The sequence below is a fragment of the Neofelis nebulosa genome, chromosome 6, assembly GCF_028018385.1.
Source record: "Neofelis nebulosa isolate mNeoNeb1 chromosome 6, mNeoNeb1.pri, whole genome shotgun sequence".
NCBI lineage: Eukaryota > Metazoa > Chordata > Mammalia > Carnivora > Felidae > Neofelis > Neofelis nebulosa.
In genome coordinates, this window is record NC_080787.1 from 60,722,632 (window position 1) to 60,747,440 (window position 24,809).

Sequence of the window (24,809 nt, forward strand, 5' to 3'; positions counted from 1 at the left end):
ACAAAAGTATCAGACAGAAGAGAGAAGTTCACAGGAGATTGAGAAGTGGCCATAAAGAAGAAAACCTAGAACCTGTGTTGTCTTACAAGTCAAGAGGAGACCATTTCAACAAAAAGGCAGAGTCCAGCTGTGTCAAATTCTACCTGTCTAGCAGTCCTGAAACATAAAGAAGGAGACATGGCCAGTGGATTTAACAAAAGGGGAGGACATGGCTGTCAACCTTGACGAGAGAAGTATGGAGTAGATTGCTGTGGAGCTGTCAGGAGTAAATAGTAACAGGAGGTAGAAAGAGCAAGGATATGTAACATAATCAATAAATTTGATTTAAAAGAGAGTATGAAGGGTATTTGAGATGGATACAGTTTTTTTTCCCCTTCCTGGGATGTGTGTACATGTATTATACACATTGGAAACATGTCAACATGTTTAAATTCTGACGGAAAGAAACATCAGGAATGGTCCGCACAGGAGATAAGTAGATAGTAGCATAATGGTAGAATTAGGGCTGAGAAGGCCAGAAGATTGGGGTCCTGAGAACACCTGAGAGACGCCTCTTGCATTAGATGAGAAGCTCAAGTAAGATGCCCGTTCACTGTCGGGGAATGAAGGCAGGGGTACAGCCTGACCCAGCCTCTGTTTCTTCTCTCCTTCCTAGCCACACCTCTTTTCCTTCTTCAAGTCCTGGAGACAGGGATCCTGATAACCCCTGCCCCTGTGGGGAATGAGTTCGGAGTCAAGGACATATAGACAAGATACAGACTTTAGTATTACTCGATCAATGACATTCTCCACTCTGCTGTTTTGTTGTCTTCTCCAACATGTATCTGTCCTCAATCCGTAGACATTAATAAATATGTCTTACTGTCTCAATTAAGTTAAAAATTCTTTGTGAGAGACAAACATGTATTGTCCACTTTTGCAGCTTCCTCTTCAGAATTTACATGCAAAATTCTCTCAAAAACAATTATTTAATAAGTTGATTAGAAATGTTGCTTAGTATCTAAGTCAATAACCACCTAAAATCTCACCATATTTTTTCACTCCTGACGCTAAAGTATCCTAATTTCTGATTACCTTGTGAAAGCTGATTTAGCCTATGTGTTTTCTAGTGATGTGAGAAAGAAAACTATCATTTGGAGGAATTTTTTTAATTTGTAGAGGTTTGAGAGGTTTTATAATCTGATTTATTTAAATGGACCTCCGAATAAGTAACAAATTATAGCCAGGTTTTTTATCATTCTTTTTATAGCTTATTAAATATTAAACATTTCTTCTTTAGTCCTTTTCAGAACTATTTATTCCAAATCCATTGCAGAGTCATCCAGAATTTTAAACACCTGGATTAATTTCAGGCATCACATAATGAAGCTAATGTTTCCATGGTTTCATATTTCTAAGGGCTCCTGAATGTACCCTTCAGTGTCAGTAATATTATAACCTTCCTCTCTCCTTTCCCCCTAGCTTGATACTGAGCCTCTACTTAGTATCTGTTAACCTAAAGATACTCAAATGAGAGTCATGTGATTGGAGATGCATTTATGCTGTTAGTATTTCTAATACGTTTTTTTTCCAATTTCTATTCATTTAAGATCTGGTTACTTTCATGTTTAATATCAGGTTTTGTGATGAATTCCAAGCCACAAGTTCTGTGTTTGATGGTCCGCTGCTGCCCTCTAGCTTACATTTGCAAACTTCCTGCAATGTAACAATTTATTCAGCAAATCCCTTGTATGAGTCCGGTAAACAGATACCCATTCGTTTTCAATGAATCATACATTGGAGGCTCTTTATTTGTACAGCTATTAATTAAAGGTATACATTTCTTTCCTTTCCAGATAAGATTTACGCGGATTTATAAGTTGATTAACTGATCATATTACAATAGAAGAAAAATCTTAAAAAGGAAAAAATTTAAAGCTCCCTCATTGTGTGCCAGATTCCCAGCTGATTCTCTTTTCACCTTAATTTACACCTTCTCCTTTCAGGTAAGCTGGCTGTTTTAAAAATCAATGTGCTTTCTTATCTTTTATTCCTTAAGCAGCCAGAGAGAAGTATCAAATCTTTTATGCTCTCAGTGAATGCTGAACACTTGTCAAAGGATATTTCTGAAGAAGGAACAAAATAATTTCAGTTCACATTCCGAGGACTGTCAGTAACTTCAAAACAGCTGTTTTTATATTCAAAAAAATTATAACACTTTTTAAGGCTTGGGTTGCTATTCTTCTCTGAGAAAAGTTCTGAAATAAATGCTGTTCTGACATGAAACTCCTTTGTGATGAGATTTTCTGGCCTTGGACAGAGTTATCAGCTATTTGTTACCTGAACAATTCCATATCTGCTTGGCTGGGGTTTATTTGTAGTCAGGCTAAAACCCAGTGAAACGACATTAAATTGAACATGTCGACACATTAACAGAAAAGGAAGATATGTTTATTTAAGTATCTACTTGCATTTTGGTATCCAAAAGCCTTAAAATTGAAATATAATGTGCAGCTTAAGTTTCAGTGTTGTTCTCAGCTGGAACTGTGTAGGGAATGACATTTGCATATAGCACAGAGACCATGATGCCCCAAGGGTGGATACCTGGATTTGATTCTCAGTTCTGTCAGCACTTAAGCACTGAGTCTTACCTCTCTTACATTTAAAATAACGAGTATACCATGCTCATGCAATTGTAGAAACCATCAAACGAGGCAATGAATGAGAAAGCACGAGCATGATGTATGCTCCAAACAAGGAGTTTAATAAGCCTTTGTTTACTCTAATATAAACATTAAGTTGTTCCTATTCTTCTGATCAAGGGGCACTCTCTATCTTGTATCTTCTTTTCCCTTTATCAAAATTTCGTGCTCTTTGTGTATCCTTACGTACTGTTTTTCGATCTTTGCAAATTCGAGCTTGTTTAAGCAGAAGTGAATTTCTTAAGAGCTATTAAGTAATTCACAGAATCAGGGATGGTCAGAAAACCAGGTCTGGAAGCTACACTGACTGTTCCACACACACCATAAGCCACTCCCACTGAGCAACAAGTACTACCAATGCCAACCCAGGATGCTACCCTTGGGACTCTTGTCACTGCTGCCTCCTCAGGTTTACCCAGAGTGAAGTCCACAAGGGTTGAATTATTGCATCTGATCGGCAGAGCCTGCACCACGGCTGCAAGAAAAACTGGAAAGGTGAGATTCTAACTTCTACTTTGGACAACAGGAGACAAAAAGTGAGGAATTCTACAAACATAAGAAAGTTACTTAAGGGTTCAATGTGGCCAAAAAGCATGATCACTCCACCTTGCTCTCTGTTTTTTGTTTTTCGTTTGTTTGTTGTTTTCTTCTAAGATCCCCATCAAGCTGATCAAATTGTTTACCCAAGAGATCCTAGAAACAGAGAAACTGAAGAAGTACATCTAACGGCAGAACGTTTAGGGCTAATAACAAAGCACAAATCATGGATTCTCTCAGCTGTCCCCATTTCTACTTTTCACTCTCTCTGGGTATATGAATATGTGTAAGAGTATGATACTGGACAAGCATAGAACTCCATTATGCTTACACTATATACATTGATTGACTGACTGATTGATGGATTGATTAAGCATTTATTGAATTCCTTGTAGAACATCTACAAGGAATAGGAAATATAAACAAAAATATGAATAAGATCTGTGTCCTTCATTCTTGAAACTCACATCCATAGGAAATCCGCCGTATGAACTGCTAACTAAAGGTAACATGTGGAGCATGTTAACAGAGAAGATGTAGGGCACTCTGCATATATGTAGTGTTTAGAGACACTGGTTCTAACTCTTGTAGTGGGAAACCCAAGATGAAAGGTATTGCCCCATAAGACTTATATCACAAACATATTGGTAAGTCTATATTGTTAAACAGAGACCGGAGATATGTCAATAGACTGTTGCACATTGCTGATAAGTTCAGGTCTTACTGTGTGTGCACTTTCAATTTTTATTCATATTAAAGTTTTTGGGTCTTTTATTGCCTTCAAATCATCATTTCAAGCTTCGTTATGATTCAGACACTGTAAAATGAAATTTTAGATCATAAAATGTCCTTGAAAATAGAAACTTCTTACTATGATACTAATGTTTTAGTTTCTGGTCTTAAAACATTATAGTTTTTAATTTACATTTCTTATGTATACTCATTTAATAACCAACTTTAAATTCAGGAATCACATTTTCCCCTAAGCTTTGATTAGAACAATTATAGTTAATGAAAATAAGAAAGTAATTTCTGTAAAGAGATTCATAAAGCATCCTTTTCAAGCCATAAAGCAGCCTTCCAAATAGTTTCTTCAGCATTAGGTCTATCAAAAAAAATTATTCTGTTCTGCTCAAGATACACAGATCCAAAACACTTTCACTGTCTTCTCATCTTTTTTTCTGGGTCTACTCTGGTACTGTGGCTCCCAGCAGAAGAGTTAGCACACAAAATGTGCCCAATAAATGCTACTGAGTGAGTATCTGGCCCTTTTGCCTAGACCTTAAAGCTAGAAGCATTAGCAGAAACTCCCCTCAAAAATAGAAAGCATGTAAACAGGTAAAGAAATAGAAAAGAAACAGATCATTCCATTTTTACATCTATCACAATTTTTCTTTAACCCTCAACTTTACTCTTGGCCAATGTTACTTTGGTTTTACCTTTAAAAACAAGAATATACATCAGCCCACACCTAAAGGAAATCTCTGTGAAGATTACCACACCAAATTATGTTGTAAGATCAGCCGAACATTTTTTGTCAACTCACTATGGTACAATTAACATCAAAGGTATTATTCCTGGTTACATAATTTCCTCACATTGCCATCCTGAATTTTGTAGTTTTTTTTAGGTTATGCTGATATAATATATATATATATATATATATATATATATATATATATATATACACACACACACACAAACACACACACTGATATAACAACTTGATTAGCAGAATTTTTATAGCACCTTCTATCTGTTGTGGAAAAAACAAGCCAAAACACTAGCCATGTTTCATGAAGGCCCATGGATGAAAGAAGTTTCTATACAGCTCTGTTAGGGTGGGAGATAGTACAGTTTTTTTTACACGCGTGGATCCTTCTGATTCAGATTCTCAAGAAGTGGAAAGATTGAGGAAGTAGTCTTTCACTGTTTCTTATATCTTTATTCTTTCATTCTCAAATTCCCCAAATGTCCCCCACACATGTATATATACACATACAACTCAGGCACATGCACTCGTGCACACACACACACACACACAAGTAGGAAGATAAGTTTTGTCACATAAACAAAGACCCAAAATCACTGCACCTTAGAGGAGAGTTTCCTTCTCTCCCAGGTAAAAATCTCAATGTAGGCCATTGAGCAGAGTTTCCACCTTGTAACTCCATCTCGTGTGGGTTCCATTCCCGAGGGCATTACTCTAGCTGCAAGACCTGCAGGTTAACCAACAGGAATGGCAAAGGCAGAAGGATAGAGAAAGGGTGGGAAACAGAGTCTGCCCTTTAAAGAAGTTTCCCAGAGTTTCCATGCAGCACTTGTACTTACATCTCTTTGGCCTGAATCTAATCACATGACCACACTCAGCCACAGTGGAACTCAGAAACGTCATTTTTATTTTCCATCATGCGTTCCAACTGACACATTTAGGTGGTACTATGGGGAACAGAGAGAGAATGAATATTGGCAAATAACTAGCGAGCTGCCATGGGGTTCCTCCCTGCCATCCTTCCCATGATGTAATGTGTGGGATTCCATTCTCAGAAGTTTCTGGGCTGTTTCCTTTCCTTCTCCACTCACCCAGCACCACCTTGCCCTCTACCTCTTAATCCACCAAGAACGTTATTCTCCTGCTCAACAGAGAAAAGAGGGCAGCAATTAGTGATGGACAGGCGACTTTGACTGTTTAAGCTACTGGGTGCTATGAATTTGAATAGGAGGATCTGAGCCAAGTCTAATCCTCTGCTCTTGTGTTTGCTATCTAAACTGAGGCCACTGTCAGTTTTAATTGAACATAAAATCTCTTGTTTGATCCTAAGCAGTAGAATAGGGTTTTCACTTGCTAGTCAGTGGATTTTGGATTTCCTCCCAATGAAGCTAAACTTTAGGGATAGTTAGCAATATTATCTCATTCAAATGAAGATCTGGAACATTTAATATTCTCTGGGACATACCAACCTCTGTGGGCAGTAGAATCAGTCATCTAAAGATAAACTTAAGCTGCAAGCATAGCCTTCTTATATAGGCAGTTGCTCTGACACTTCACAAAGCACTACAGACATCTTCAAAGAACAGAACGAAGCATGAAGAGCCCAACCATCCCGCCCCCCACCCGCCCTGCCACACATACCCATTCCACCTGTGTTTTATGCATGGGATTCTATATGAGATATTGCTTAAAGAAAAATTTTCATGACTTTCAAATATTTGACCTCATTGTTCCCAGCCAAATTTTATTTCTTATGGATTTGTTCCTCATGGACATTATAGCCCTGAACTTCCCAAGCCTTTCAGAAACTAGTAAAAAAACAGTGAAAAGAAGGGATATAGGTGAAAACTTCTGCTAACTTGTCATCATGACATATTTTTGAAAACTCATTTAACTTATTTAGAAAGATCACAATGATGCTTGCAAAATTTGCTTCACAAAACAGCTTCCACGTTGTTACTCCATCTTGTGCGGGCTCCATTCCCAGGAGTGTCACCCTCGCCACATCACCTGCAGGTTGGCCAACAGGAAGGGTAATGGCAGAAGGGTGGGGAAAGGGCAGGAAACAGAGCACCTGTCCTCCAGAGGTCTTGATTAGTGAGATTGTATTAGTAAGCATTTTTGTCTTTCTGGCAGTCACAACCTATGTGTATAATTGAAATTAATTGAAATCCTTTGGGTTTTTTAGTCATTTAAATTCTGTTTTGTAATTCTTAAGACTTCTTTTATTGTGTGAATGTATCTGTTGCCCAAAATAACTGCATATTTCTATGTAGGTCAACATACACGGAGGAAATGATGACTGACTGACAAGACCTGGTAAATTTGCATAATACAGCCGCACCACAACTTTATTGTTTGTTTCTACTGTCAGAATCTCTCAGCAGTCCCACTTCATATCTGTCAAATACTCCATGGGGACAAAAAAGAGCGAAAGCATTTGTAGTCTTTTTGTTGTTAATTATAAAAATCCAATCTTTTCTTTCTGGGAGATCAACTACTTAAGTAAAAATCACATCTCTGAAAGAATAGTTAAGGGTGCTATTCTAAATAAAATATTCTAAGAATTTGTTTCTCTCTGCATCTGTTTCTTCATTTTCCAACTCATATTTTTTCATGGCAACAAAATAGCGAATAAAAGTTTCCCCGAGAGCCTGTCTCAGGCATTGATCTTCCTCCAGTGCCACAAGAGCATCTTCCAGTTTCAAAGGAATCTCGGAAGGTTTTGACTGATAGAGGTCCGTGCTGTCATCTGGACCAACCAGGACACCATCGCTGCTTTGAAGTCCATCCAAGCCTGCAGCAACAGTAGCAGCCAACACCAGGTAAGGATTCGCAGTGGCTGAGCCCAGTTTGTTCTCTATCCGGGTGCCTTTCTCACCATGACACTTGATATTAAAAGCACAGCTGTTATCATTGTATCCCCACGTTGTAGGCACACTGTCCTTGAGGTCTTTACTCTCCTTAGAATAACGCTTTCGGCAGCTAACAGCGGGAGCCATCAAGCAGCTGAGAGCAGCGGAATGCTTCAAGAGTCCTGCCAACCATTTTTTCCCAGTGATCGTGAGCTCCTCAATCCCAGAACTGCTGCAGAACATGTTTTCCTTCCCATCGACATCCCAGAGACTGTGAGACAAAATTCCTGAATTGCAGAATCCAGTCTCAATGAAAAAGCTGGCGATGTAGTTATATTTCCTTGCCACTTCTTTGACACCTGTTCTGAGGGTAAATGCATTATCAGCTGCACTGATGCCAAATTCGGGCAAAAAACAGATTTCCATCTGACCAGGCCTGGTAGAGGAGGAAAAGCTCTCAACATTGGCTCCTGTGTGATACAAACCATCAACGAGTTCCTGGATGAAAGGCTGGTCATGATTATTTAGCAACGTTGAAGCAGGAAAAGATATGGTCTTTGAATTGATAATTTCAGGCACAGCAAAAATGCAAAAATCATAGATGAAGGCAGAGAGCAAGGAAAAGCCAGAATCTTGTAGCTGGCTCAGTTGCCTCTTGGCAATGTACCTTGGGGAAGTCAGAAGAGGTTCACCGGTCACAGTGAATGTGTCACATATCACTCTTGCCGTTCTCTCAGCCCATGGCAACACTCGAAAGGTTGAGAGCTCTGGCATCAGGACTATGTCACTATTAAAACATGTTGCTCTTATGTGATCCACTTCGTCGTCCTTAGGATTCGGTATCAATTCAAGATAACCTCGAGGCATGCAAACGCCATGGATCACTTTTTCCTAAAGAAAGTAGACACAGCAATCAGGCTTTGAAACTTGAAAACAAACAAAAGGGTGGAGGTGGGGGTGAGACACTGCTGATGAGGAAAAAAAAACTGTGTCTAATGTCTGCTGGGTAACATTAGCTTAGTATCAAGTAAATTTCAAATATTTTAAAAATAAAACCCCAACGTTACTTTTATAAGCAACTGTTAACCTTTTTAGCCTTCAAGGCTTTATATGTTGTTGGATCTGAAAGTAACAATCCTAAATAAAAGGTACAATGATAAAATGTCTTTATCACAAACAACAAAGGTAAAGCCATATGAAATTATTCGAAATGATTATAACCTAGCCCTTTTCAAAGCACTTTTTATTTTATGGCATAGTTGCTAATACTTCAGATAAAATTTTATTTTGGCTTATTCTATTGTAATCCACACAGTTAACTGAGAATCCTCAGTTCTTCCCAGAGAGACTAGTATGGGTCAATCCTGGGACACACATGACAATTATCCTATTCTAGGACACACATGACAGACATCCTAACACCAGAGGAACCGGGTCTACTGAAAGCTGCACTTCTGTCTTCAGTCATTTTTATAGCCCACTAAGAATGACTGCCTCGCAGCCTCACAGTCCCAGAAACTTTGCCCGTGAGCTAGAGTTCCAAAATGTTATAGCCTTCAAGTCAGCCATGAACTGGATGTTACCAAATCTGACTTCTAGCCCTAGGTGTTTCACCAATTACCTATGCGATGTTAGGCAAATCACTGGACTATGTGCCATCGGCTTCCGTGTCTGTGAAACAAAAGTGTTAGACTAGATGATTGCTAAGACACTTTCTAGCTATATACCTCTTGGGGTCAATAGATTTGGTCATTTATTTAACTTTTGCTATGTGCCAGACAACAGGGACATGATGAGGTTATAAAGTTGAGCAGACACATAAAACAATTTCTAGAAATAGTGTCATAGCAGTATAACAAGGCTTCATGTGTTGAAGGTTACACTGATGGTAGAGAAAGCTAAATATAAAGTCTGGTTCCCATAATGTCAGTGTGCATCATGAGGTTAATAAAACATACTAACATTCTGTGAGCCAAATTGTTTCTTATATTACCTCCAATCCCAAAGAGCATGGGTACCAAAAAGGGGCCAAAGCTAGTAGAGGCAATCTACTGGTCCCTCTTCTGCCTTTGACCTTAAGTCACTGTCTCCTTCACTTTCCACCATCTATACACATGTTTTCAAATGCCATTTGGCTTAGCTGATCCAAATCTGCTTTTGCCAGTAATAAAGTAGAGAAAGTCAAGCACTATTCAGTTATTCAGCGCCTGCTTAATTTTTCAACTCCCTCAAGGACCTGTATACACACATACATATTGTGGAATTTTAGAGTACTTTAATATAAAATCCTTTCATTTGAATTTTTACTGTAAGAAATAATATTATTTCCCTACTTTTCAATTTCTTCATTTGAAAATCTGTCATTTCGTATGTATCTAACATGAGGAGTAATATTATTTTACTCATGAGACTTCCAAGAGTTCCTGCAATTTAAATCTGTTTGTACTCACTTGATTGTGAACAATAAAGAACGGCTTGTTACCATTTCATTCCACTAGGCCTTCACAAATTTAAAGAATAGTAAAAAGTCACACTGTATTCTTCAAACGATTTAATCTCTATTTTTCCGAGCAGTCTTTGTTAACACTATCATTTTCTTTTTTCGTTTCTGGACATTCTGATTCAAACTACTCTATTAGTAGGGGGAAATATATAAATATATACAAACATGTCATGTTCATGACCACAAATTAAGTTACCTTGTATATATATAAAGCACTAGAACAACTTCACACCCCAATATAGATCACCAGGAATTCAATACTAATTCTTGCAAAATAGCTTAAATCTCTATAATAACTGAAATTTGGATCACAACAAAGTCCACCAAAGTCCACCGTCTGTCACCATACAACGGTATCACAATATTATTGACTATATTCCCTTTGCTGCATTTTTCATCCACATGGTATATTTATAACTGGAAGTTTTGTACTTTGTCATTGCCTTCACCTATTTCACCCATCCCCTACCCCATACTCCCTGGCAACTATCAGTTTGTTCTCAATGAATCCGTTTCAGCTTGTTTGTTTGTTTGCTCCTTTGTTTTCTTTTTTTGAGATTCCACATGTAGATGGAATCATATGGTATTTCTTTCTTTATCTGACTTATTTCACTTAGCATAATACCCTCTAGATCCATCTATGTTGTCACAAGTGGCAAGATCTCATCCTTTTTGTGGCTGAGAAATATTCCACTGTATATGTGTTCCACATCTTTATTCATTTATCAATGGACACTTAGATTGTTTCCGTATCTTAGCTATTGTAAATAATGCTACAATAAACGTAGGGGTATTATGTCTTTCCAAATTTGTATTTTCATTTTTGGAGGGTAAATAGCCAGTAGTGGAATTACTGAATGGTATGGCATTTCTACTTTTAATATTTTAAGGAATCTCTATACTGTGGTTTTCCACAGTGGTTGCACCAATTTACATTCCCGTCAACTGTGCACAAGGGCTCCCTTTTCTCCACACCTTTGCCAACACTTGTTATTTCTTTTTTTTTTTTTTTTTAACACTTGTTATTTCTTGTCTTTTGGGTACCAGCCATTCTGACAGGTGTGAGATTATATCTTATTGTGGTTTTGACTTGCATTTCCCTGATGATGAGTGATGTTGAAAATTTTTAAGAAACAAATTTGAACCTGTTGGAATTCTTGTAAAAAAAAAAAGTGTTTTGGGGATGCTCGGTTTTTCCCAAAATAAAACAAATGATAAAATTACAATTTAATATTAAAGTGATAAAAGTAAGATATCTCTTAAAAATAAACTTCAAGGATACTTAACTTTTACACTTTCATATATAATACTAACATCCCTTCCTTCTAAGAAATGTTTCAGTGATGCAATAAATCAGTCATTAAAAAAATACATGACATAAACTGGAAAAAAAATCTCAAAAAGTCTCAAAACATATCCAAAACTACAATATTTCTTAATGTCACTATTTTCAAGAATTTAATCATATTCATTAAGTCATCCAACAACAATAAGGTATTTTCTTATCATAATTAGAAGCTGAAAGGGATGTTCTTTTTATCTAGCAAATTCTTACCATTTAATCTTTTTTTTTCATTTGATATTTGCTCTTGGGTCTTCTGTTGCAATTTTCTCATGTCAAACAAAATATAATCTTCATAATTGCAGCACGAGAGAAAAGATAATTCTATAGAGGGAAACTATTCAAGGCAGAAAAACTAAAATTACCAGTCTTAATTAGTTTTGTATTTCTATCGGGTAAAGGAATTGCTACTTGGGCCTTGAAAGTATATGTTCAGCTCCTTAGGGAGCAATAATGTGTTTGGGGAGGGACAAGCAAGAAAGAAAATAAATTATTGGTTTTCAGCTTTAATTACTGTATAGATTACAAGAAAATAAGAAAGATTAGTTAGGACCATTTGCTTGCTCATGGTCGTGAAATTACATTTAATCTTAACTCCACCTGTAAAACTCACTTGGAAAAAGTGTGCAGGGATACTCTTAGATCTGGACACACCATGGAGGTCTGTTGCTTCAAATCGCACAAACTGTAGGTGATTTTTGACCATCTCTTGCTTAATGTGCTTCATTCTAGAGGAGATATGGGGTGTGGTCGGAAGCTGAGTGCCATCTCTGGTGTCATCTGTAAAATAGAGAATGGCCCTAAGTAGTTAGATCACGATGAACTGACAAGCAAAAGGAAGCTACACAGTAGTGGCTTCGTCACCATGATTGTTAACAAAAGCATCATATACTCATGTTATTGGCTTAGAATTGGGGATCTTACCTTTCTTTCCCTGCCTTTACCATATTCCCAAGAACATGGTCTCTAAACAGCCTTAGAGACTGTTTAGCACTTGGGGGTAGGTGAAAGATAACCTTATGTGAATAAGGCACCACACAAGTCTGCATACAGATGACTATCATTGAAAAGACTGAGCTTCTAAGGGGCGCCTGGGTGGCGCAGTCGGTTAAGCGTCCGACTTCAGCCAGGTCACGATCTCACGGTCCGTGAGTTCGAGCCCCGCGTCAGGCTCTGGGCTGATGGCTCGGAGCCTGGAGCCTGTTTCCGATTCTGTGTCTCCCTCTCTCTCTGCCCCTCCCCCGTTCATGCTCTGTCTCTCTCTGTCCCAAAATAAATTAAAAATGTTGAAGGAAAAAAAAAAAAAAAAAAAGAAAAGACTGAGCTTCTTGAACTAACTAGTAATGCCTTCATTAGAAGTTCCTGTATGATTAAAGGCAAAAGTGTTTGGTTTTTGTGTATTGTCTGTGGGTTTCCATTTTGTGTTTTTTGTTTTGTTTGCCAAAAGGATTTTATAATGGCATCTAAATCTAAGACATCTACATGTCTCTGTCAGATTTAAACTTTAAAATCAGTGTGAGTGAGCAAACAAAAGGGTTCTTCAAGGATGAGAGTGTAAGAGAGGAAAAATCTAGAGTGAGTATTCAATTTTAAAACCAGAAACCTAACCCCAAATGTGTGTGTGTGTGTGTGTGTGTCTATGTGTGTGTGCGTGTGTAGGTAGGTATGTATATATTTTCAAGGCATTTAAGGTAGACTGCAAATTCTAAAACTTCAGAGCTAGAAGAGAGTTTGGAGATAAATCACCTAATTCAACTGTCTAGCTTGAGTCCCAGAGAGGTACAGTAAGGTAGTCCAAATCATGCTCTCAGTCCAGTGCTGAAATTGAAACTAGAAACCAGACCTCTTAACTCCCAGTTGGTGACTTGTTACCATAAAGTGAATGAATATATATAAAGCACATAGATCTAAAGGATCTGGCACATAATACACATCATACATGTTAGCTACTGTCCAAACTTTGAGGAGAGGTAGCAGACCATGATGATTCAACACACACACTGAAGCCTGTCTGCCTCCCTCGGAATCCTGCCTGTGCCCTAGACACTTTTTTCATCCTCTCTGTGCCTGGGCTCTCTCACTGATACAATATTACCCTCTTCATAGGCTTGCTGTGATGATTAAACAAGTTATTTAACAATCCCTGGCAGACATTAAGCATCATATAAGTGCTTCTGAAACGCATAAAGTGAACACAATTACTCTAACCCTAGTAATGGTACCATGATCATGTCTGAATCTGAATACTCATCAATCTGTCACATCACTGATGTTGAGCAGCTATAATTTTAACGTGATACCTGAATATCCCTTTTTGATATATAATTGGCTTTAAAAATATGCATAAAGATTGACAGTTTAAAAACACAGATTAAGCAGATTTAAGTATGTGAAGCATGAGGAAAACAAATTACTGGTTCCACCTCTACAAATATATTAGAGATAATGTCCTGTCACTGATACATTTGGCTACTCTGAGACTCCTGAGGCTTTATAACTACCTTCCATTTAACACAAACAATTAAGCTGTAGCAATTACAATGTTTCATGCTAAATTAGCAGTTGCTGTCTTCCCAACCTATCCTGAAGTATTGGGTGTTCTGTCCAGGTTGAACAATTCTCTTTACAGAAAATAAAACTGATAAGCATTTTAAAATATGGAAAACTTCTGGGGCCAGTTAAGGGCTGACCTCAGCTTAGGTCATGATCTCACGGTTTGTGAGTTGGAGGCCTGCATTGGGCTCTGTGCTGACACCTGGAGCCTGCTTCAGATTCTGTCTCCCTCTCCCTCTGCCCCTCCCCTGCTCTCTCTCTCTCTCTCTCTGAAAAATGAATAAACATTAAAAAATTATAAAATATGGAAAATTTCAGACAAGCAGTATTCTAAAAATAATAAGCAATTAATATATAAGCTATAAATATTTTAACAACATAAAAAAATCAGTATTCATCTCCTATCAAAGAAGGAAGGTCATTTTATTAGTTCATCCGTAATATAATCACAGACAATCTTATTAGTTCTTTGCCTTACATGTAGCTTCTAACATTTCTACAATAAATATGCATTCTTTTAAAATAAGAAAAGTATGTATCCACTCAAAATATGTTGTTTAGTTACCATGTATTATTTATTTATTATTATTATTTATTGGACATACACCTAGGAAGAAGCCAGAAAAAGCCCTGCCCTCATACAGCTTTATATTATTGAATGGGGGAGTGATAGACAATACATATGCCATTGAGTGCAAAGGCGGTATACTTTACCATGGTTAAAAGTGCTGAAAATAAATAAAATATAATCACCTGGAGTAATAATTCTATGAGATCTGATCACAGTACGGACAGGTCTAACCCCTGATTCATTCCAAGATTGCCAAGTTGCCCTGTGGCTGGACAATAAGTAGATGTATTCATTTGCTAGGGGTGCCAAGACAAATTCCACAGACCAGGTGACTTACGTACAAATTTATTTTCTTACACTTCCAGAGGGTAGAAGTCTAAGTTCAAAGTGTCAACCAGAGTTGGTCTGTTCTGAGAGCCCTCCCTCGTTGGCTCGTAAATGGCTGTCTTCACATGATCTTCCCTCCTTGGGTGTCCTAATCTTCTCTTCTCATAAGAAGAGTAACATTCATTACTCCTTTTAAAACCCTATCTCCAAATACAGTTACAATGTGAGGTATGAGGGGATAGGATTCCAACCACCCACGAATTTGGGGCAGACATAATTCAACCCCTAACAATATATCATCTCATTTCCATTTTCTTGAGTCCCTATCACTACCCACCATATTGTATAATCACATGTTTACTTTCTGTCTTTCCCCACTTGCATGTCAGTTCCAGGAGAACACTTTACTTGCTGCTGTATCCCGGGTACCTGCAGCAGTACGAGCATATCAGAGATGCTCAATGACCACTCCTTTAATCCTTCCATAAAGGGGTGTGTGAATAAATTAATTAATTAATAAACCCTGCATGATTTGACCTCATCTAATTAAGAAGTAGAAATTGGCATCACATGTTTTGGTAATTTGATATCTTTTTTTTTTTTATTTAAAAGTTTAATTCTTCCATCAAATATGAGAATTCCATGCAATCTAATTTCATTTTCAAGGAATCAACTAATCTTACTGTATCATTGTCTGAATTTCTCTTCTTCAAATAAATCATACTTGTTAGTTACAATTAAACCTTTTGGTCAGGACTTCCCAGATGTACATGATGAATAGCAGGCAGATAATTGCTAGTTCGGGGACTCATTTGTTTTTCTTACAGTATGGTTCCTGGGAGATGTTCTCCTTTCCTATCCCCTCAGAGGACTAATAAATTAAATCAATCTGCTTTTACAGAGGAAGTTTTCCTGCTGTGAGTGTTTGGGGGGGTGGGGGGGAGATAAGACAACACTACAAAAAAAATTAAAATTAAAATTAAAATAAAACTTCAAAGCTCTATAGCAACTAAAATGCCTTGGAGAAATGTTGTCTGTGTTCAGTGACGATGAGGACATATTTCAGCTATAGAGAACAAGCTGTGGTCACTTATAAAAGGCAGATTGAATAGGTGTTTGAGCTTTCAGAAATGTCAATTTAAAAAGGGAAAAGTGCACCAAAGAGTACTGTGCAACACATTTAGCTTATGGAATATGCCTTGGATGATGTGCCACACTCCGTTCCCAGGGCCTGCCCTCCTTCCTCCACATGGCTTCTCTGACAGACACCCTCTTAGAGCAAATGTGACCCCACTCTCCAGAAGTATCATGTGAGCCCAGGTGGCAGAATAACCAAGTACAAAGCAGCAACAAAAACAAAAGCAATAAAAAAAGTCTGGAGGGGGGGCTTTCTTTGAAAAAAATATTTTTTTTTAAGTCAGAGTGGTGGGGCACATGGGTGACTCAGTCGGCTAAGCAGTTAAGTGTTGGCCTCTTGATCTCGGCTCAGGTTATGATCTCATAGGCTCATGAGTTCGAGCCCCAGGCATCAGGCTATATGCACTGTCAGTACAGAGTCTGCTTGGGATTTCTCTCTCTCCCTCTCTCTCTCCCTCTCTCTGCCCCTCCCACTGCTTGTGTGTGCCCTCTCTCTCTCTCAGAATAAATAAATAAACTTTAAAAAAAACACTTTTTTTAGAGTCAGGGTGGTATCACAGAGAAGAAAACACCATGTTAAAATTTCTAGCATTTATTAGGGGATGGATTTTTCATACATATCTTTAAATTCTGTAGTGGTGGTTTGTTGCAAGCTATAAACTTTTTGGTGCTCTGGGCCTATAAAAAAATTAATCTTGCCTGGGGCCAAAGAGGGAACTTCCGAATGAACCAAACTGAGTTAATAATGATACCCATAATCCTAGTCATAGTCGGTTGGTGCAGAGAGCTCATGGCACAAATTCCTTCCACAGATTTTTTTGATGTAAGACGAAGAAATGGTAAATTTCATCTCAATTTTATGGCTGAGACTATATAAAACAAGGGTCACAAACTGTTCATGGAAGAGCCAATGTGGCTAGCAGATGTTTTCTCACTGGTTGCCTCACGGTGTTTGGAAACATTTAAAATAGTTGACACTTGAAAATCTGAAAATTGCAAAGAAAAATTTTCAGTTCAAGCTTCTCTTGAAGAAATTAAATTTGGTACCACTGGGTAATTATTTCTCCATAGCAACCACTGGCTGGAGCTCTGAGGTGGCCTGAAATGGGCCACACATCCTCTAATCCATGGGTTGGCAAATGCTTTCTGTAAAGGGCCAAAGAGTAAATATTTGCAGCTTGGCAGACCGTATGGTATCTGCTCTCGCAACCGCTCAACTATGCCGCCGTAACACAAAAGCAGCCATAGACAATACATAAACCTTACTTACAAAACATGGCCAGCAGGCTGAATTTGTCCTGTGGGCCACAGTGTGTCAACCTCTGCTCTAGTTCCTCACAGCCAGCATCACTGTTTCTTTATACAAGCCCACCTTACTCATTTGTATTATTTACCTGGCCCCTGTGGCATTAGCATCAATAGTTCCTGAGGCTAGACTGTCAGCGCTCACCTGCATCTCATGGAGAAACTCACAAAGCCAACGCACAAAGAAATGCAGAGATGAGAAATGCCACGGTGGGCAGAGCTGCCTCACAAATATGTTCACATCCTAAGTCCTGAAACCTAAAGGATATGTTAAACTGCAGGCAATTAAGGCTATAAACCTTAAAATTGGGATATTGTCTTGGATTATCCAAGTGAGTTCTTAAAAGCAGGGAACTTTCTCCAGCTGTAAGGAGAAAAGAGATGTAGAAGAAGCAGAATTTGGAGAGGTTCCAAAAGTGAGAAAGATTTGACTGATTGTCTTGGTCCCGAGACACAGGACCACACAGAGGCTTCCAGAAGGCAAGGGCCACTCCAGGTGACAGCCAGCAAGGACACATAAACCTCAATCCTACAACCCCAAGGAAATGGATTCTCCCAACCATCTGAATGAACTCCCTAGAATCGCTGGATAAGAATCCAGATGGACAACACCTTGACTTCAACCTTGCAAAATCTGAATCAGAGAAACCAGCTGAGACAACCCTGACCTCTGGCACACAGAACTATAAGGTAATGAATTGTATTCTTTTAAGTTACTAAATTTTTGGTAATCCGTTATGGTGGCAATGGAAAACTAATACACATGGAGTCCTGATAGCATTCACTTCTCGGGCTCTAGTTCCTCCTTAGGACCTGTGTGTAGTAAAGAATTTAACCTTCCCAAAGGAGACCTCCTTACCCTTGGCTCCTGGAAGATAATCTCTAAGACTTTGGAACATCCTAACTAACGAGAGTGTCTTTGTTTGTGATCTCTGGGCCACACTAGAAAATCTAATAATGTCATTTTTCATGGGAGCTTTGAGTCATGTTGTATCAGCTTGACCCCCCAGAGAAGCTGGAGACTGAGGTCTGCCACATGGAACCCCGCTATGGAGCTCCAGTAAAGACTCTGGAGACCAAGACTCAGGTAGGCTTCCCTGGTTGGCAATACTCCATGCATATTGTCACACATCATTGTCAGAAGAGTGGTTCTGTCCATGACTCCACTGGGAGAAGACAAGTGGAGGCACCATGCTTCGAACTTTCCTGGACTCCCCCTGCTGGGTCTCTTCCCTTGGCTGATTTTAATCTGTATTCTTTCACTGTATTCTTGAGTATAATAGTTTTCAATGAGTTCTGTGAGTCCTTATAGCAAATTATCAAAACTAGGATTAGTCTTGGGGAATTCTCAAACTTGCAATTGGTGTCAGTAACGACGGTGGACACCTAACTTCACACCCTGTCATATTTCTGTCTTTTCAAACCTTATTTGTTCAACCCTCTTATCAGGGATTCCCTTATGGAATACATATTTCACTTTTTAAAATTTGTTTAAGGATTATTCATTTTTCAGAGACAGAGAGAGACAGAGCATGAGGTAGGGGGAGGGACAGAGAGAGAAGGAGACACAGAATCTGAAGCAGGCTCCAGGCTCTAAGCTGTCAGCACAGAGTCCAACGTGGGCTCGAACTCACAGACTGTCAGATCATGACCTGAGCCAAAGTCGGACACTCAACCGACTGAGCCACCCAGGTGCCCCAATATTTCATTTTAACTGTTTTCTGTCACTTGGATCCCAGAGATTTTTAACCCATACACAGATAGACCAAAATACTTATATAGCAATTAATAAGCCAGAAACTTAAAAGAATTTCACTTTAAAAAAAAGACTAGAAAGATCATCCATTGCAACCCCGCCATTTTCTTGATGAGCAGCCTAGTGGTTAAAGAAAACTATGAGGTCTTTTATAAATGATAGGTATATAAATTCTTCGATGACTCCGAGACTAGCGTTCCTCAATCAAGGCCACATTATTTCTTTTTTTTTTTTTTCAGTATATGAAATTTATTGTAAAATTGGTTTCCATACAACACCCAGTGCTCATCCCAAAAGGTCTCCTGATTTCTTCATTTTGGCCACTCTGACTGGCGTGAGGTGATATCTGAGTGTGGTTTTGATTTGTATTTCCCTGATAAGGAGCGATGTTGAACATCTTTTCATGTGCCTGTTGGCCATCCGGATGTCTTCTTTAGAGAATTGTCTATTCATGTTTTCTGCCCATTTCTTCACTGGGTTATTTGTTTTTCGGGTGTGGAGTTTGGTGAGCTCTTTATAGATTTTGGATACTAGCCCTTTGTCCAATATGTCATTTGCAAATATCTTTTCCCATTCCGTTGGTTGCCTTTTAGTTTTGTTAGTTATAGTTAGTTATAGATTGATTGAGATGTACCAAATTGGCCAAATCTTTTTTTTTTCAAATATATGAAATTTATTGCCAAATTGGTTTCGATACAACACCCAGTGCTCATCCCAACAGGTGCCCTGCTCAATACCCATCACCCGCCCTCCCCTCCCTCCCACCCCCCATCAACCCTCAGTTTGTTCTGTTTTTAACAGTCTCTTATGCTTTGGCTCTCTCCCACTCTAACCTCTTTTTTTTTTTTTCTTCCCCTCCCCCAGGGGTTTCTGTTATGTTTCTCAGGATCCACATAAAAGTGAAACAATATGGTATCTGTCTTTCTCTGTATGGCTTATTTCACTTAGCATCACACTCTCCAGTTCCATCCACGTTGCTACAAAGGGCCATATTTAATTCTTTCTCATTGCCACGTGGTACTCCATTATGTATATAAAACACAATTTCTTTATCCATTCAGCAGTTGATGGACATTTAGGCTCTTTCCATAATTTGGCTATTGTTGAGAGTGCTGCTATAAACATTGGGGTACAAGTGCCCCTATGCATCAGTACTCCTGTATCCCTTGGGTAAATCCCTAGCAGTGCTATTGCTGGGTCATAGGGTAGGTCTATTTTTAATTTTCTGAGGAACCTCCACACTGCTTTCCAGAGCGGCTGCACCAATTTGCATTCCCACCAACAGTGCAAGAGGGTTCCCGTTTCTCCGCATCCTCTCCAGCATCTATAGTCTCCTGATTTGTTCATTTTGGCCACTCTGACTGGTGTGAGGTGATATCTGAGTGTGGTTTTGATTTGTATTTCCCTGATGAGGAGCGACGTTGAGCATCTTTTCATGTGCCTGTTGAAGGCCACATTATTTCTATTTCAAATACAAATTTGGGGGCAGTGGCTAGAATGACACGTGAGTTTGTTTCCCAGTCCTTACCAGAATGGCTGGAGTTTGTGTTAAATTCGCTACAAGGAGCACTGGCTGATGTTTTGAGGCGGAAGGGTTTCATCACTGTTGTCTGATTCTCAGAGTCCTTGTCATCTTGTGGCAAATGAGAGTCTGCAGAGCCAGGTCCCACAACTGGTTTGCTGATATCCCCCAATTTGTGGCACACCATTTGGTATCTGATCCTTTCTTTAATAATAAAGAAAAATGTTAAAACACACACTGCCTTGGTTTTCAACCGCCTTTTAACATGATATGGAGAGGAATCTTTGAGAAAATAATTTATTCCTGGGCAGTGACATACCGAATGAGGAGCAATGGGAAAGGTCTGCACCCGTTGCAGGCCATAAGGGGGTACATGGTCTGCAGAAAATTTTAAAGCAATAATAAAATCGATGAGCACCCTGCTTGCTTTTTATTGTTACCATGTACCAGCCATCCCTGTGCCCCTGCCTTGGAACACCACTGTTCCTGGATTGCATCTCTTGTTCAGATTAACTCCTAGTTTCAGCACTGTTTCAGATCTATTGAGTTTGGTTGAAATTCCAGCATGTGGTATGAAAACTTGTTCTACATCTTTATTGTGGCCTCCCAAATCCTTGGCAATGATCTTTGCAATCAATCTCAGAGCAGAAATGTGCTTCCCTGCTTATGCATATGTTCTCTCTGTTGTCTTCTCTCTTTTTGCCCCCCTATCAACCTAGTTCTGCTCCCTTTACATTCTAAATATTTTGATTGGTTATTTTTATATAGTTACGTTATACCCTTATATTTGCTATCTTTTGTGTTGCCTATGTAGAACTAAATTTCATTTCTTTGTTTTTGTTTCTCCCTTCGATGAAAAGAAAAGGTTTTGTAAAAAGGAGAACTAAATAGAGATTGCAATTGACATCATATTCCTAAGGGATAAGAGTAACTAAGTTACCTTTTGAGTTGGATATATCCATTTCTCCTACTTCAGTTGAAAATAGATGTTGTTTAGTAACTTTTTTTCTTGTTCTTCTTAATTTACTCATCCTGTTGGCTTCAGTCTCATTACCTTCATCTCTCGTGTCCTGTAATAATTAATAAACAAAAACCAGATAACAGATCGTGCACACAACTAAATCTGGATGTCAGGAAATCTGGATGACTGGATACTTAAGTTTTAAAGTGAATGTAAGAGACTTTTATAATGAGGTAAATTTTGTCACTTCTGTCACTTGAATAGTTCAAAATTAACAAGCCCAATATTCTGTTTACAGGCTGGATATTCTGTACTCCTTTTATACCTGGCACAGAAATATAATTAAATAAATTGGGATTTTGTCCAACTAGTCAAGATTTTAAATCTTTATTTTTTACTCTGGGATATTTTATATTATCCATGCCTAAACCCATTTAAGCGTAAAATCCTCTTTTTATGATTTCTATCTTTTTTTGGATCTCTAACCTTTTGACCAAAAGCACAAGTACCCGAGGAATTTGATTCTATTCTTTCTTTTCTCTTACCCTCAACCTTACTGCATCAATATTTACTTTACTTCAAAAGTAAATTAAAATATAAAAAATAAAATAAAAAATGCAGTTGCATTTGTACATATTAGTTTCTATGGGTAAAACAAATGTTATACTCAAAACAGTTTTATAGCTTGGGAAAATGTAAAGAAAAATATTTTAAAACAAAATAACTTCACTTTTACAATGAAGTTCTAATCCTTGACAGAATTCTTCAATAGACCTGTCAAGAGCTATTCCCAGCAAGGAGCTGGGCAGTGAAGCAGGGGCTGAAGGGGAAAGAGCTCGGGCATCTCTGCGCCAACAGTGGGCAGAATCACCCCTGTAGTCCCAGGACATGAAAGCTAACATTAAAAAAAAATAAGAAAAAAAAGCAGACATTAGTATTTTTTATGTTTTTTTTTGTTTTTTTTGTTTTTTTTTTTTGTTTTTTTTTTTTTACAAACTCCTCATTGTAGTGTGAAGGGAGAAATAAGTGGCAGGGTCAGGGTCAAAAACTATAGTCTAAAATGTTTTGAGCTATTGTCTTTTTGAAGAGCAGATTCTGAAAGATTCTATATCTGGAGCAAGTTATCTGGGAAACAGCTGTACACATTTGTCAATAAGACCAGTTCAGTCTCCAAAAGCTAAAAGAAGAAAACAGAATTCAACCTGTTGGTGTTTATATGTAATCAGGACACATTGTTATTATTGTTACTACGTTTTAAAAGGTATATTTCATAGGATGCAATCTTTTTTTGTCATTTTAAAATTTCACATCTTAGGGGCGCCTGGGTGGATCAGTTGGTTGAGCATCATCCGACTTCAGCTCATGTCCTGATCTCTAGGTTCATGAGTTCCCCCACATGGGGCTCCCTGCTGTCAGCGGGGAGCCTGCTTCGGATCCTCTGTCCCTCCTCCACTTGCGCTCTCTCAAAAATAAATAAACATTTTTTAAAAAATAAATAAAATAAAATAAAATAAAATAAAAGTAAAATTTCACATCTTAGAAAATTGTGGTCCCCTCTACTCCCTCCAGACAATTTTATATTTGAATGATGTGATACTTATTGTGAGATATACGAGTTTAATTTTTCCTAGCAGTTTATCACTTTATTTACATATTTTCCAATACACTTGTGAAAGAATTCTGACAGTGATATCCTGATTTTATTGTACGTATTCAACATTTCTAAAATTGCATTGCCAGAAATATACATCATATAATTGTACTTTTGGTAAATGTTTCTATAAATACATGACTAGCTTTATTAAGAAGTCTTGTTTAGACAAGGAAATACTTGGTCAGGTATGTAAATATGAAAGAAAATTGAGCAGACTAACATTTGTGTTAGTTGACCCATTAGGTATCCCTCATATACAGATAGAAGGAATCAAATGAGATAGACTTTAAGATTTCCTTCAGCTTTAAACTGTAACCTGCAATTGAATAGCAGTGTGCTAAAATCGAGCCCTTTGTCAGGCACATTTCTCAGCATAAGCCTCACAGTAATAGAATCTCCATTTTACAAATGAGAAAAGTGAGACCCAGAATAATTTGCCAAGGCCTCAAGAGGGAGTGAGAGATGTAGTTTACAAACACATCTTCCGATTGCCAAAATGCCATTCTGTTTCCCAAATGCCAGAGACGCCCGTTTAGAGAAAGTTCATTTTAATAAGAGTCACCTGTGAAATTTTATGCTTTTTAAATGTTGGCAATTAATTTAAAGTACAAGGTAGGAAGTAAAGAAGAAAAGGAAGTTTCTCAACTACTACACAGCCAGGTCTCAAAAAGACTGGAATGCTGCTCAGAATATGCAGTTCTGGAGGCCCCCAGCACAATGAGAGCAGCGGTGATGGCGTATCTCTTCCCTAACGTTGGTATTTAATGTGGTCCTGAGACATGATGGTCAAAACATCTAACTGTTATTACAGCTAATAAAAAATAAAAAATACTTTTATTGTACCTACTATATGTCACATCTCTTCTAAATGCTTTGCACGTATTAATTCATTTAGTCTCAAAACAACCCCTTGCAATAAATATATTATCAACTGAGTCAAAGGAATACTAATTAACTAGCTCAAAATCACATTTCTCATAATTGGTAAAGCTAAGGTTTGAACCCAGACATTGACTCCAGATTACAAATACTTAATGCATCCTTAATGAACACCACCAGAATACCCCTGCATCATTGCTGGGATGCTGGGAAGCATCATTGCTGGTTCTAGAGGGCCCCTGCAGGGTGAGATGTTAACTCTTTAGCTGATGGATCATGAAAGTTCCAAAAGCCCAAGAAGAATAGTAGGTTAGCTACAGAAGTTAGGAGGGTTGGGGGAGCCTTAAGGGACTCTTATCAGCACCTGTTTACCAACTAGTTTAGAAACTTTTCTTGATCTGTCAGACATTCAGCAATATAGTTCCAATTTACAGATCTCCTGGTTGCACCATTATGTTGGACAAGCAGTGCCTGATGTATGTAGTAAGCACTGAAACAGACATTAATCCTTATTATTATTCCCTAGGCACCCTGCATTACTGGGGTTGTCTGTGGGAAAGATACCCCATTCTAAGTTACTTCCTGGGCCCCTGGCTCTTGGGAGGTGGCTCTCACTGAGTCAGGCCCTAATCCTTTATCTGAACAGCTCTAGATTCTGAACAATAAACTAGGGGAACTTCTCAGAGAGGTGAGGGTATGCCAAGCAGTCTGAGGATTCTCAGGAAGGGTTCCGA

General features: G+C 38.3%; 1 protein-coding gene across 3 annotated transcripts in view; it reads right to left on the reverse strand.

Annotated features, from left to right (window-relative positions):
• Positions 1-7,030: 7,030 nt before the first annotated feature.
• The window catches only part of LGSN (lengsin, lens protein with glutamine synthetase domain), a 29,058-nt gene continuing 11,279 nt past the window's right edge, over positions 7,031-24,809 (reverse strand). For 2 of the 3 annotated variants that reach the window (XM_058734348.1, XM_058734349.1), the window contains exons 2-5: positions 21,522-21,651; positions 20,588-20,785; positions 12,024-12,190; positions 7,031-8,456 (exon numbers count right to left, since the gene is read on the reverse strand). In XM_058734348.1, the coding sequence (XP_058590331.1) occupies positions 7,257-8,456; positions 12,024-12,190; positions 20,588-20,785; positions 21,522-21,651 (1,695 nt within the window). In that variant the 3' untranslated portion in view covers positions 7,031-7,256. The remainder of the gene's footprint in view (positions 8,457-12,023; positions 12,191-20,587; positions 20,786-21,521; positions 21,652-24,809) is intronic. The other variant, XM_058734350.1, reaches the window with a different exon arrangement.